Source organism: Leucopleurus acutus (genome assembly GCF_964270905.1).
Source record: "Leucopleurus acutus genome assembly, chromosome: 2".
Taxonomy (NCBI): domain Eukaryota; kingdom Metazoa; phylum Chordata; class Mammalia; order Artiodactyla; family Delphinidae; genus Leucopleurus; species Leucopleurus acutus.
Window position 1 is genome coordinate 132316480 of NC_139143.1, and position 14279 is coordinate 132330758.

The following is a 14279-nucleotide window of genomic DNA, read 5'->3' on the forward strand; positions in this document are numbered from 1 at the left end:
TTGTGTTGCTATTTAGAATGAAAGCAGCAAGGAGGACCTATTGATTGAAACTTTCAGTAAAATGCAAGGCATACACTTGCAGACCTTACAAATGTAAAATTAATGATACTTTAAGCCAATGCTTGAAGCTATTAGTGGAATGCAGTATTGATGTTTATAGTTTGCACTTCTCTAGAGGGAAACATCTGGAGCAATTAATGACATTTATCTTTGCATTTTTCTTGTCTTATTGAGGAAAAAAGTGCCATCTTAGAGCACTGAAATATTTATATTTTGGAAACCCTACACTTTGATACCAGAGCATCCTACATTCTGGATGTGTGTATGTGAATTGGACAGCTGTACATAGTATGCATGAAATTGCAAGTTGATTTTCATAAGTCAGTGGCTTGGAGTCTTCTCCTTAGAAGATCCATGAAAAGCCATTTTTAGAGGAAGAACAATTGCTCTTTGTTACTTATTTTCAACATTCCTTGACCATTAAATTTTTTTTTTTTGCCTGGCCTCTTTATTTTAAGAATTGCAATGACAGAATTAATATTTACTTGAAAAATTTTGGAGAAATAATATTCATTTATTGCCAAGCTCTGAAGGGGAACTGCTACCTTAAATGTTTTGCAGCCCTAGTTAGACATGCATGGCTCCTCTCCTTATGACAGATTTTCTCCCACCATAGCCATTTTGCATATTTCTGCTACTATCCCTTCAACAGAATTGTCATTGAAACCTAAAATAATTCATTTATTAATTTAATTAATTAATATTTGACCACTACTGAGAGATTGCATGTTTAAAGTATTTTAAAGCATTTTTAAAGCAACATCATTTCTCTAAAATGTTCTCTAAATTTTAGTGGGTCATAATGAAAAAGAAAAACTCCCAGTGTTGGACAAGGAGTCAGAACACTTAAGTCTGTTTATCTAATTTGCTGTTCAGTGGTTGTTTGCCCTTGACAATTTACTAAACCTCTCTGAACTTGAATTTTCTTATCAGCACAGGATTATTAGGATTAAATAAGAATGAAGATAAGGACACTTTTGAAAGCACTATACAAGTAGGTAATGGTTAATATTATTTTATTATCTGGATTTCATCAATGGAACATTAAATTTAATTATGACTTTTCTCATCTCAAACCACTATAGTACAGTCTGGCTAACTTAGTATTGGGCTTTCACCAGAACACACAAGTGATATTAGAAGTCTAGTTCTGGTCCCACATAGGGAAAGATACATAGCTTTTTTTAAGTTTATTTGCTTCATCTGTACAATCAGAGGTTGGTTGATCTATGTGTTATCCTGTAGCTGAAAAAACATGATTTTCCTTTCTCTCTGGAATGTCATGAAGCTCATCTTGTCAGCTAAACACAGACAAGTTTTTCTCTTTTGAATTTTGAAAAACAGCTCATAGGAAATCTCTAGGCGACATAGACAGAAATGCCTATAAAAGGTTTCTGTTCCTTTTCTCCCTAAAAAGAACTTTTAGTTTTCCAGCCTCCTTCTCCTATGAGATTGTCCTCTTACCAGACTGGAGGATCATTGAATTCAGGGGCCATGCCTTCCATTTCTTAAGTTTTTCTGCCTCCTTTCCTTTTCCTCCTCCCAAACTACCAAATCCTATAATATTGATTGTTAGATGACAGATCTCATTTACTTCTTTATTTTTGGCTCAGAAAATATTACAAAGATTAGATTGTGTAGATTTTCATACACTTGGGCTTATCAGTGTGTGTGTGTGTCTGTGTATGAGATGTCCATTATATCTCAAATGTGTATTTCTTTTCTTCAGTGTTTCATTTTTAATCACAATATTTTATGTTCATGCCTTTAAAAAGTCAGTGGCACTAAATGTTTATTATGACAGCTGAATGGATAAAGAAGATGTGACACACACGCATGCACACACACACACACACACACACACACACACACACACACACTGGAATACTACTCAGCCATAAAAAAGAATGAAATTTTGCCATTTGCAGCAACATGGATAGACTTGGAAGGCATTATTCTGAGTGAAATAAGTTGGACAGAGAAAGACAAATACTGTCTGATATCACTTATATGTGGAATCTGAAAAATACAACAAACTAGTGAATAAAACAAAAGGGAAGCAGACTCACAGATATAGAGAACAAACTAGTGGTTACTAGTGGGGGGATGGGGGCAATATAGGGTTAGGGGATAAATAAAAGGGTTATGGGATTACATGAAATCATGTATGTGAAACTTTTGAAAATTGTAAAACACTATAGAATTTAAAGAATCTTTCATTCAGTTATAAAAAGCTAATGATACCCACACTCCTCATTCTAACCCTCCCCCCACTAGCCTGCTCTCCAGCTTTTTTTCAACATTTCTTCTGAAATATACCATCATATTTCTAAATAACATATTTATGTTTTTGTATCCTGCATAATCAACTTTGGACCTTGTAGGCTAATTTTCTATTTTGCTGAATTTAACTCTCTCCTCACGCATTGTCCCATTATGGTTCTAACACAATTTTATTAAATCAGAATTCAGTGTTTACGTTTTTATAACAATGTTTCTTCATCATGTTTCTTTCTTGGACACATGTTTTTATTTTCTAGAGTTAAGAAATTATCAAGTTAAATTTGCTTAACTTTCTTTTTCTAATGACCAAATCTTAACAGTTTTCCAAGTGCTCAAACCTATCAGATAATCTGTACCTCCTTTAGAGCCTAAAATTTTTTTTAAAGTTTCTCTTCTATTCAGCCTATTGCCTCTTTTTTATTAGATACCCTGTTTCCTAGATTCCATGTTTTGATGTATTTCTTGAATAATTCACTCTTTTGATCACACCGGCTTTAAAATGGGCTTTTTAATAGAAAAAAAAAATGTAAGGAACCAAACTCCTAGAAAAGAAAATGATTTTAAATATACATGAACACTAACAACAATAGTGATAATAACAATAGTGGCAGATAACATTTTATGAGCACCTATATTTTACATATGTTATCAAATTCTCATGTCAATGCCACAAGGTAGGTGTTATTACCACTATTTTCCAGATGAGAAGTCTGAGGTTCGGGGAGGGTAAATCACGTGGCCAAGTCCACAGAGTTAGTGAGAAGTGTTAGCTGCGATTCTCACCTGATTTCAGGTTAGAATGTAATTGCTGTGAATTCACTTAGTGAAGAACTACTACTATGATTATTTTCTGAAGCATCAAGTTTATCTTGGAGAAATCCTCTAAGGCCCCATGAAAGAAAGGCTTTGACTCTGTTCTGATGCCTGGGCATTTTTTCCGCAGCCAGAAATAATCTTGGGCAGCAGTGGGAAGGTGGTTTTTCCAACAGTACTGATTAGATTCAACAAACAAGATTTTCAGCAAAAATGTAGTCCTTATGTCCAATCTAGGCGTGTGCACACTACTGAGAACATTCAGACCTTCCCTGTTGGATGCAGAGCCGCTTCTGCAGTGGAGAGAATATCACCTCTGGCAGCAGATGGCTGCACAAAAAGAGGGCACTTCCGCTTGCTGCCCAGGCCTGTGAGTTTTGCTAAAAACTAAGAGCTTATCATGATCTGGGTTACTAAGTATGCATCTTTTTCAGTCCTTTTTTTTGTTTCTTTTTTTGTTTTTCCTTTCACACTTTCTCTCCTGCTTGTAAGGTAACTTAGGATCGGGCTTAATGAGAAGGTGTTTTTGCTTCCTAATGACACAGGGACTCCTGGGAGAATTTGTAAAATTCAGGACCGGCCAGAGGGAGAGCCGGTCATTTGTCTGCAGTGAAACCATTCTGTTTATCACCTCCTTCTGTTTAATTTTGAAATTTGCTCTAGCTTCTTCCTGCAAAATACAATGCAGTTTCAGAGCAGAGCATATTTTATCTTTGAGAAAGAGAAAAGCTGTCCCCAGTTTTTGAGTCTTTCTTCCCTTGTTGCTAGCAAGCAAAATCTATTTGGTATATTTGACATTTTATCCCTTCACCAGTTTTCTCTTCAACTGGCTGCTCTGTTTTCTTCAGAACTGGTCAGGCTGATTAGAACAGTGCAGAACATTTTGCTCAAGGGAATAAAATCTCAGCATCTACAAAACTTGAATTCTATGTTTTCAGATGAATGCAAATGGCAACCCACCTATAGCAGTTTAACTTGAAAAATCGAAAAAAATCAGTGCATCTTGGAATTTATCTTTGGTCTAATTTTGCACATTATCTCTATTATTTCAATTGCAACAATAGTCAGCAATTCTCAGGCATCTCAGGGGTCGATTAGCATCTATTCAGAACAGGCTTAACCCAATTACACGTAAACCTTTATTAAAATATATATTTTTTATTTTTTATTATTTTATTATTTTTTTATTAGTCATCTCAGCACTGTTTCAGCTTCCTTCTTGATCTCCCTTATAATGCCTTAAACTGGAAAACAAAGACCCATAGTCACAGATTTAAAAGGTGGTCACTATATTTATTTGGTGCTATTTGCATTTTTTTAGCTCTTGGAGTCTCTACTTTTGCTAAAGGCTAAGGTGATAATTGTACAGTCTAAACTTAGTTATTTTTTAAATGTCTTTAAAAATCTTCTATACAGAACAAAACTTCCTTACAAGTCTATGTTCTCTGCTGGCTGGGTCAGGGGCTGGGAGGTGGAACAGTAGAGGGTAGGTTCTTAAACTTACAGTTGAAGGTATGTTGTCCATCTGTTTTCTCAGTTTGCATTAACTCAGTCTCTTTGAGCGATGTGTTCTTTCTTCATGGTTTCTCCCAGCTCCTTCTTTCCTTAGCCAAGATGGCATCTGTGTGAAGGAATAGACATATTCCCTCATGGCAATGGGGGCAGATAGAGAGGCAGCTTGTCCACACAGAAGACCTGGTTCTGTCCGCTGGGTCCTCCCTACCCTCTCTAGAGTTGATTTTGGTCTTCCTGGTTGCTGGGTAGCTGCTGGCATCCCCTGTTGATTCAGGGCTGCTGAAGCCTGTGAACTATTTCCTCAGCACACTTGAGCCCTGTGGTCCTACTTTGCTGACTCAGCCCTATTGCTGTCTCACTGGCACAGCAGACCCTCAAGGCTCTGCCACTTCCTTCCTCTGGAAACTGCTTTGGGCTATCCAACCCATAGGACCTGCTATCTCTGCCAGGGTGTCACTCTGGTCCTGAACATAGCAGCTCCATGGCAGCTCCTCTGGCGCTTAGCTTTCTTCTCTTTTCCATGAACCCCAGGGAGACTCTGGGGGACCTTCTCTACCATGTGAGGGCTGGGGGCACCCAGACAATCATCATGGCCTCTCTCTGCTATTCCCCTTCCCCAGAAGTATCCACACACATGTGCCAGGGCACACTCTGAGACTGTGTCCTCAAAGACTTGTAACCATCCCTTCTTTCTACTTGAGGTTTCTATTCTTCTGTCACCCTCCCACTTGTGGGGTTTGATGCTGAGGCAGTTGTGGTGGAGAAGTAAAGACATCTCTCCTGCTTCTCTTCCTATATCATCCCCACCTCCTAGCACTAGAAAGGCTTTTGACTGCCTCCATGCCATTTCCTCCTTCTTAAATTGGTCTCATTTGCCTGGGGCTATGATGATGGAACGGTTCCCATGGCTGTGGGGAGGAAATGGGAAACAATACTTTTACTGATCCAAAAAATAATTAGGAGGTATTTAAAGCTTCAAAGAATATTGTTGTTGTTTCCTCAAAATACTTCCCCTATTTTTCTGAACTGCACAACTTCATTTTTTCCCATCTTTGAAAAAATAAGTTTAAAAAATATTTTCCCTTTCAATTGGCGAGTAGGTTGTGAGTTCCTAGGTTACCTTTATTTTCTCAGTAATTTTGAATAGTTAAAATAATTTTGTTATTTTGATCAATCTAAATAATGTTATTATTTAAATGAATTAGCAACATAACAGATAGCTACAATAGCTAGGCCATACAGTACTGTATACCCAGTAACAACAAGTTTTCATTATTCAAACCGACAATTATGGGCATTAATAGGCCTCTGGCCAGCTCAAGTTCTCCATGACAATAAATCCCTGCAGGCCAGGATTTTTCAGGAACCAGGCTCAGAATAAAGTCTATGTCTGGGTATAGGGCTATATCCTCCTGGTTCTGAGAACCAGAAAACTCCAGATGTGGAACAAACCAACCAAATCCAATGAATCAGAGAGCAGCAAGGATGGTGTAGGAAAGGGTTAGTCTCTAGTCTACTATCTTGTTGATGCCAATCAATTGTTCTTCCTTTTGCATGGTTTACTTTTATAGACCTGGGGAGTGCATACAAGATAAGGCAGGTTGTGAATTTGACCAGGTGTGCATGGTTATCACCAAGCTTAAAGAAAAAAAATCTCCCTTATACATACATAGTGCATTATAAGTCAGCCAGCAAATACTAACTAGTGCCACTCTGTGTCATACATCATGCTGGGCTCTTTGGAGTTAGTTAGAGAGTATTTTATAGTACAGGCCCTGCTTTTAAAGAACTAGAATCTTAATGAAAAGATCATGCATTCATTCATTCACTCAGCAAATATTTATTGAGTTCATCCTTTGTTCCAGGCGCTGTGATATTTGAGCATGATGCAGAAACAAAATAGATGTGAACCCTGCTTCCATGGAACTTACAATCAGGAGATACTGATACTTCCAAGTGACTTTGGCTATGTCCGAATAACCCCAATTCTAGCCAAATGGAAGGAAGAATGTTGCAGCCCACTCACAAATGATGTTCCCAAAGTGGGAGGCCAGGTGTAAGACTGTAATAATTTATCTAACAGCTCTGTGTGATTATACAAGTTGCTGTAAATGTACCTGGTAGAATAATCTCACTGAGGAAAAGTTCCTCCTGAGTTGGTACCAGAGGCAGACATATGGTTAAGCTAATGAAGCTCAGGCCTCAAAGCCCCTCATTTCACAGGCCTTTTCCGAGGTCTGGTTTTATATTCATTTCATTAAAGAAAGTTGTATATTCTTCAGGTTCTGCAAGCCTGGATCCAATTCTGTCTGGTATGGTACCCAGGTATGCATGGAGAAAGTGGGATTTGACCTAGCTCTTGAAAGAAAAGTAGGCTGTGCATATTCCCCCAAAGAATGAGAGCCCAACATATATACAATGGAATATTATTCAGCCATAAAAAGAAACGAAATTGAGTTATTTGCAGTGAGGTGGATGGACCTAGAAACTGTCATACAGAGTGAGGTAAGTCAGAAAGAGAAAAACAAATACCATGTGCTAACACATATATATGGAATCTAAAAAAAAAAAAACAATGGTTCTGAAGGACCTAAGGGCAGGACAGGAATAAAGATGCAGACCTAGAGAATGGACTTGAGGACACAGGGAGGGAGAAGGGTAAGCTGGGACGAAGTGAGAGAGTGGCATGGACATATATACACTACCGAACATAAAATAGATAGCTAGTGGGAAGCAGCTGCATAGCACAGGGAGATCAGCTCGGTGCTCTGTGACCACCTAGAGAGGTGGGATAGGGAGGGGAGGTGGGATAGGGAGGGAGGGTGGGAGGGAGATGCAAGAGGGAGGAGATATGGGGATATATGTATACGTATAGCTGATTCACTTTGTTATAAAGCAGAAACTAACATCACTGTAAAGCAATTATATCCAATAATGATGTTAAAAAAAAAAAAGAGGGCTTCCCTTGTGGCGCAGTGGTTGAGAGTCCGCCTGCCGATGCAGGGGACACGGGTTCGTGCCCCGGTCCGGGAAGATCCCACATGCTGCGGAGCGGCTAGGCCCGTGAGTCATGGCCACTGAGCCTGCACGTCCAGAGCCTGTGCTCTGCAACGGGAGAGGCCACAACAGTGAGAGGCCCGCGTACCACAAAAAAAAAAAAAGACCCAACGCAGCCAAAAATAATAAATAGAAATTAAAAAAAAAAAAAAAGAATGGGAGCCCATTCAGGATGAGGAGAATTGTAGGGACAGTGTACAGGGTGAATTGGAGGGCAGTGAGTTGATTGATGGGCAGTAAGAATTGCTAAATTAGGGATCCAATTACCAACTCATCAACTAAGGTGTCTGCAATGGCCAATGTTGTTATTTAGTCTCTTTGCGATGTAAGAAGTGGAGCACCACTCAGGTTAGCTCAAGCAAGGGAGGTTTATTATAATGGAATATCATGGCCTGGAGTTGGAGGATCCAGAGAATCAACTGTTGCAATAAATGAGTTCCTTGCTAATCCTCCAGCATCATTGGACCTAGCTATTTTCTACCTGTTTGATCGTGTTTCCATTACCAACTGCCAAGTCTTTCTCTCCACTGTCAATATAATTTCTTACCTTTATAATTTTTCTTTACTTACAATATCTGCTTCCTCATGGCACTGGTCCTGCTGCTAACTGCCTTATCTTTTCAACATTTTCAAATTCGGATTCTCAAGAGAGGAAATATCTGCCTTGTCAGCTCATTGTTCCTTGACTGGCAAGGCTATGTCTTAGGTTTGTATACCTTGTCCAACTGGGTATTCCTGGGATATGCAGAATCCTTGTACAAAATATGGTAGCCTGTGGATGTGGATACCCCTTCAGTGGGGCTGTGAGCAGAGGAACTTCCCTTATAAGTGTCTGTAGGTGCAGGTGTTATAACGAATGACATGTCCAATGTAGTTGAAATAGCTAATACTTCCTGAGAGCTTACTCCGTGTCAATTTCTGTTTTAAGCACTTCCTATACATTCTCCCTTTTAATCCTACTGATAATATTATGGGGTAGAACTACTGCTGTTCCCATTTAACTGAGGAGGAAACTGATGCCATGCAAATTCAACTAACTTCCTCAAGGTCACACAGCTAATAACTATTGGAACCAGGATTCTAACCAGGTTTGTTTTAGAATCCATTTTTTTTCGATGCCATAAGCTGAATGTGGGATTTTATGAGGGCTGGGTTATAGCAGACGCTAGAGGCAGAGAAATCACTTAGGGTACTAAAGAAGGTTGCAGTGACACTGTGGGTGGGTAATAAAGGAGGAACTAAGAAAGATGCAGAATGGTTAGGGAAGAAAGGATTTCCCAGATACATTAAAAAAAAACCCAAGAATCACTTGGATTTGGTGATAAGTTGGAATTGGAATTTTGAAATAAATATTCAAGTAAAATGCATTATAAGTGCCCTACTAATGAAAAAAAATCTAGTTGGAAAAGAGATTTAAATTTTCTTAGCAGTGGAAAAATGACTAAATTGGCTCTTGGGAAGTATAGTATCCAAAGATTTTATCAAATGCTGTGGAAGAAACTATTATATTCTTCTTACAGAGAAGTAGTATTCAGTCAAAATTTCCCCGCCTCTGGATATTACCCACAAAAGGCTGGCTAGATTTCAGGGTATTGAGAAACTCTCATATTTCATTTATATAATGTAAGCCAGATTTCTGAAGGGAAAACTTCCCTCCCCCCACTTACTTTGTAGCATGAAATAAAGAAAATTTCGGGGGTGAGGTACAACCTCAGTGTTGATATTCCAGCTTCTCCGAGTCTCCTGAGAAGCCAGATGTGAAAGGGGATGTTGCAGGCACTGTAACAGGTGTGGCAGAGGGGTGGATAGTATTCCCTGGGAGCCAGAGGCTAGAGCAACCATTGCTCCCTGTAGAGTCTGGGATGCTCCTCCCAGAATGGGATTTCTTTTTTTTTTTTAATTTCACTTTATTTTTTTATACAGCAGGTTCTTATTAGTTATCCATTTCATACATATTAGTGTATATATGTCAATCCCAATCTCCCAGTTCATCACACCACTACCATCCCCCTTGGCCACTTTCCCCCCAGCCACTTTCCCTCCTTGGAGTCCATACGTTTGTTCTCTACATCTGTGTCTCAATTTCTGCCCTGTAAACCAGTTCATCTGTACCATTTTTCTAGGTTCCACATATATGCGTTAATATACGATATTTGTTTTTCTCTTTTTGACTTACTTCACTCTGTATGACAGTCTCTAGATCCATGCACGTCTCTACAAATGAGCCAATTTCGTTCCTTTTTATGGCTGAGTAATACAGAATGGGATTTTTAACATTTAGCCTTCCTTCCTGCTTCTGGCTACCAGTTATCAGTCTGTAATCCCTCAAATTGTGTCAAAGTCTTAGACTTCTCTGAGGTGGGAAGTCGTTCTGCCTCCTCAGCTGCTGCCCAGCTTCACCCAGTCTTAGTCCCAAAGTGAAGTGCCCATTACTGCCAGCTGCACTTGTGCTTTTCTTTCTTTCTTTCTTTCTTTTTAAAATTTACTTATTTATTTAACTTTGGCTGTGTTGGGTCTTCGTTGCTGCACGCGGGCTTCCTCTAGTTGCGGCGAGCGGGGGCTACTCTTCGTTGCGGTGCGCAGGCTTCTCACTGCGGTGGCTTCTCTCGTTGCGGAGCACGGGCTCTAGGCGCGCGGGCCTCAGTAGTTGTGGCACGCGGGCTCTAGAGCGCAGGCGCAGTAGTTGTGGCGCACGGGCTTAGTTGCTCCGCGGCATGTGGGATCTTCCCGGACCAGGGCTCTAGCCCGTGTCCCCAGCATTGGCAGGCCGATTCTTAACCACTGCGCCACCAGGGAAGCCCACTTGTGCTTTTCTGACTCTTGTATATTCAAGCATGTGTCTTTGTTCAAGCTTTCCCCCTCCTCCCTACCAATTCTTTTCACACCTTATACCTCTTGATGAAACCTCAACCCCCAAAATAAAAGCCACTTTTATTTCCCTTTCTCTGAATTCTTAGGGTTTCTACTATCTGTACTATTTTGAGGAAACCAGTGTGAATTACATTTAAGGTCTATTCTCTTTAGAACACATTTTAATGTTGTAGAAGGAGAAAAAGGCAGAACGTCTTTAAAAGACTAGGTTAAAACAGAAGCATTGGAAGTCACATAGCCGAGTTTCAGTGTAATATTTTTGGACTGTAAGGCTATAAAAACCTGAAGATGAAGTTCTACTGAGGAGGAGATTGTCAGACTTTAGAGCCTTTATGTAGCCTTACCTGCTCAGTCTCAGGGAGAGCATGAGGACCATCGTTAGAAAAAAGGCGCTGCACCTACCTCTTTCATCTCTCTGAGAAGAGAAAGATGAAGGGAAGGAAAGCTTTGAAGAGTAAGAAGCAAAACTGTTTCTTTTTCTTTTTTTTTTTTTTGCGGTACGCGGGCCTCTCACTGTTGTGGCCTCTCCCGTTGTGGAGCACAGACTCCGGACGCGCAGGCTCAGCAGCCATGGCTCACGGGCCCAGCCGCTCCGCGGCATGTGGGATCTTCCCGGTCCGGGGAACGAACCCATGTCCCCTACATCGGCAGGCGGACCCTCAACCACTGCGCCACCAGGGAAGCCCTGTTTCTTCTTCTTGCTAGTGTGGAATAGGAGGACCCAGAGTAGAAGCGATGCCTCACTCCGAGACCAGCAAGTGCATAATGACGGTAGATAAAGCGGTACGCATTTCCTTAGAATGTTGCTGAAGCTTCCATATCTATCTTTATCCCTATACAGAATAATTAACTGATTTTTTAAAAATCAGAAAGCAGTATTTTTACTGTTAGGTAATGAACTAGGAGCAAAAGGCCTAGTTTCTAGTCCTGGATCTAGGTCTAGACTTGAGCAAGTTACTTAACTTTGTTGAGCTTTTATTTTTTTTTTTTCATCTATAAAATGGAAACAATATCCACCCACTTGCAGGCACTCTATGTAAAAACACATAGAAACCATTTAAACATTAAACAGTAATTAAGCTGCATTGTGGCAGGCTCTGGTCTAGTCACTGGGGGTGCATCAGTGAACAAAAACAGATAAAAATCTCTGTCCTTGTGGGGTTCACTGACTAGTATAATTGGCCAGGTCACATTTTAGTTTTTCACACTTCTCAGTTATCCATCTCTTTCTTTTTTTATGAAACAAGTGTTTGCTGAATAACTGTTATCCTCTGGGGGTGTTTACAAGTGAATCAAATCTATAGATTGATTATGGGGCCTTATGATGGAACAGAAATAAGGAGGCTGAATTCCAGGCAAGACTTTGCTGCAAGCTAGCTAGCTCTATTTTTTAGTTATAAAAAATAACTTTGTCACATATTTGCACTTCAATATTCTAAAATTATCTATATTTTTTCTCCTGGAGTAGTTCAAATTCTGCCCCTACTGACTTACATGCTTTACTTATTTCTTTGATCGATTAACCCCTTTTAAAAAAAAATTATTTATTTTATTTATTTATTTTTGGCTGCGTTGGGTCTTCATCGCTGAGTGCAGGCTTTCTCTAGTTGTGGTGAGCAGGGGCTACTCTTTGTTGCAGTGCGTGGGCTTCTCTTGTTGTGGAGCACGGGCTCTAGGCGCACGGGCTTCGGTAGTTGTGGCATATGGGCTCAGCAGTTGCGGCTCATGGGCTTAGTTGCTCTGCAGCATGTGAGATCTTCCTGGACTAGGACTCGAACCCGTGTCCCCTGCATTGGCAGACAGATTCTTAACCACTGCGCCACCAGGAAAGTCCCCAATTAACCCCTTTTTATACATCATAAAAATACAACATTTAGTTCAGCCCTCATCAGAACGATTTGTTCATTCCAAATTAATGAAGTTTCATTATACTTGTATAAAAAGAGGACGATCTTGTAAATATTAGATCTTAGTATGCAGCATAGGTGTATCTAGCTCAAGTACTACAATACCAGATATGATAGTAAATTCCAAAGTTTCCAAGAGACTAGTTTTACTGTCACTGGGATGAAATCCAATTATAGAGGAAATGTAGAATGTAGTTAGCATGTATTCTGGAACCAGACTGTCTGCATTTGAATCCAAGCTCTGCCACTTACCTGTGGGTGACCCTGGACAAGTTATTTTACCTTTCTTTTCCTCAGTTTCCTCATCTGTCAAGTGGAGAGAAGATAGTAGTGCAAACTTCAAAGAATAAACACTTGTCAAATGTTTAGAACAGTGTCCAACAAAGGGAAAGAACTTTATAATTTGGGGCTGTCTTTTAGGAGGGAGTTGAAGGGAGAGGAAATAAGAGTAGCAGATATATCATGTAGAGAAGCTGGTGGTAAAGGGAGCGAGAGATTGGACCACACTTACAGAAAGGGGAAGGGACAAGCATTCAAGAACAGGTGTTTGTGTGTATTTTATTTCCCAAGATAAGGGAAGCCTATGACTTTTGAAGGCAGTGGAATAGAGCCAGTGAACAGAAAGTTGGAAGAGGGAGGGTTAGCTATAGGTGCAGGGTGATCTATAACAAGGACACAGGTAGTTAGAGATGATGGAAGGTAAGTAATCATCAAATAGATTTCTCTGTGTTCCTCAGGAATTCAGCTAGCCTTTATAATATATTACACATCTGGCATTGAAATTCTGAAGACAATAGATCAGACAATACACCTCAGCTGTTCAGGATCAAACAGTGGATGGGGAGAAATTAGTGAGATGATGCGAAGTAAACAGAGAGAACTTTAGCAACAGGCTGAAGAGTAGTCTGAACTCTGTGGTGCAGCTGGGTCATTCTGAAAGGAACCTCACAGACAGACTAATGCAGGGTTCACTAGACAGAGGCAGGGTGGCTCCAAGAACACAGGCATACGACATCCTCAGCCAAACCACTAACAGCCAGGGTCTACCCACAAGCCATGGCAGCAGACCCAACTGGGTTGTGTTCAGGTGACTGGAGTGGCCACTCATACATCAATCTTTTTATCGCAATTGCCACGGGAAAATAATTTGGTCCAAGAGTCAAATTCAAAGTGAAGATCACACACACACACACACACACACACACACACAGATAGTCTTTTCTATCTTAACAGGAACCTTTAAACATATCCTGTAATAAGGCTGAGTAAATAAAGCTGCTTTAACTGAAAAATTTTGGGTTCTCATATCCAGAGAGAGGACCAGCTATGCTAGCAGCTTGGGTATTATACATATTTGGTAATTTGGGAGGAAGACACAAAGCTATAAGCTTAGCTAAAACAAGAGGAAGAGGACTTATTTTGAGCTGGACAGTATCTTCATGGTGGTAAGAACTAAGATGTCTAAGAGAGGCCCATTAGCGCCTGTAAATCCTACGCTCTCAGGAAAGACTCATACTTTGATGTGGATGAAATTCAGTGTCTTAAAGGGGTAAAGCATTAAATGGATTAAACGTAAAAGAGTTTGGCATTGCCTGACATAAATATTTCTACCTTTTCTTCCTTCCACCCAAGGTAATTCCCTTTTAAGTACTGCTTCTCGATATAGATTAAGAAGTTTTATCGCTAGCTAAAGGGAGTCCAGGCATCAGTAGCAGGAGTGAAGAAAATTATTTTCAACAGGACACCCCGCTGAACAGAGCATCCCAGTCTACA

General features: G+C 40.1%; 1 protein-coding gene across 1 annotated transcript in view; it reads left to right on the top strand.

Moving 5' to 3' along the window:
* The window catches only part of PTGER3 (prostaglandin E receptor 3), a gene marked incomplete at both ends in the record, with an annotated part of 66028 nt that overhangs the window by 48033 nt on the left and 3716 nt on the right, over positions 1-14279 (top strand). Inside the window, 2 exon segments of the mRNA XM_082863455.1 lie at positions 3394-3396; positions 3399-3526. Coding sequence (XP_082719581.1) covers positions 3394-3396; positions 3399-3526 — 131 coding nt within the window.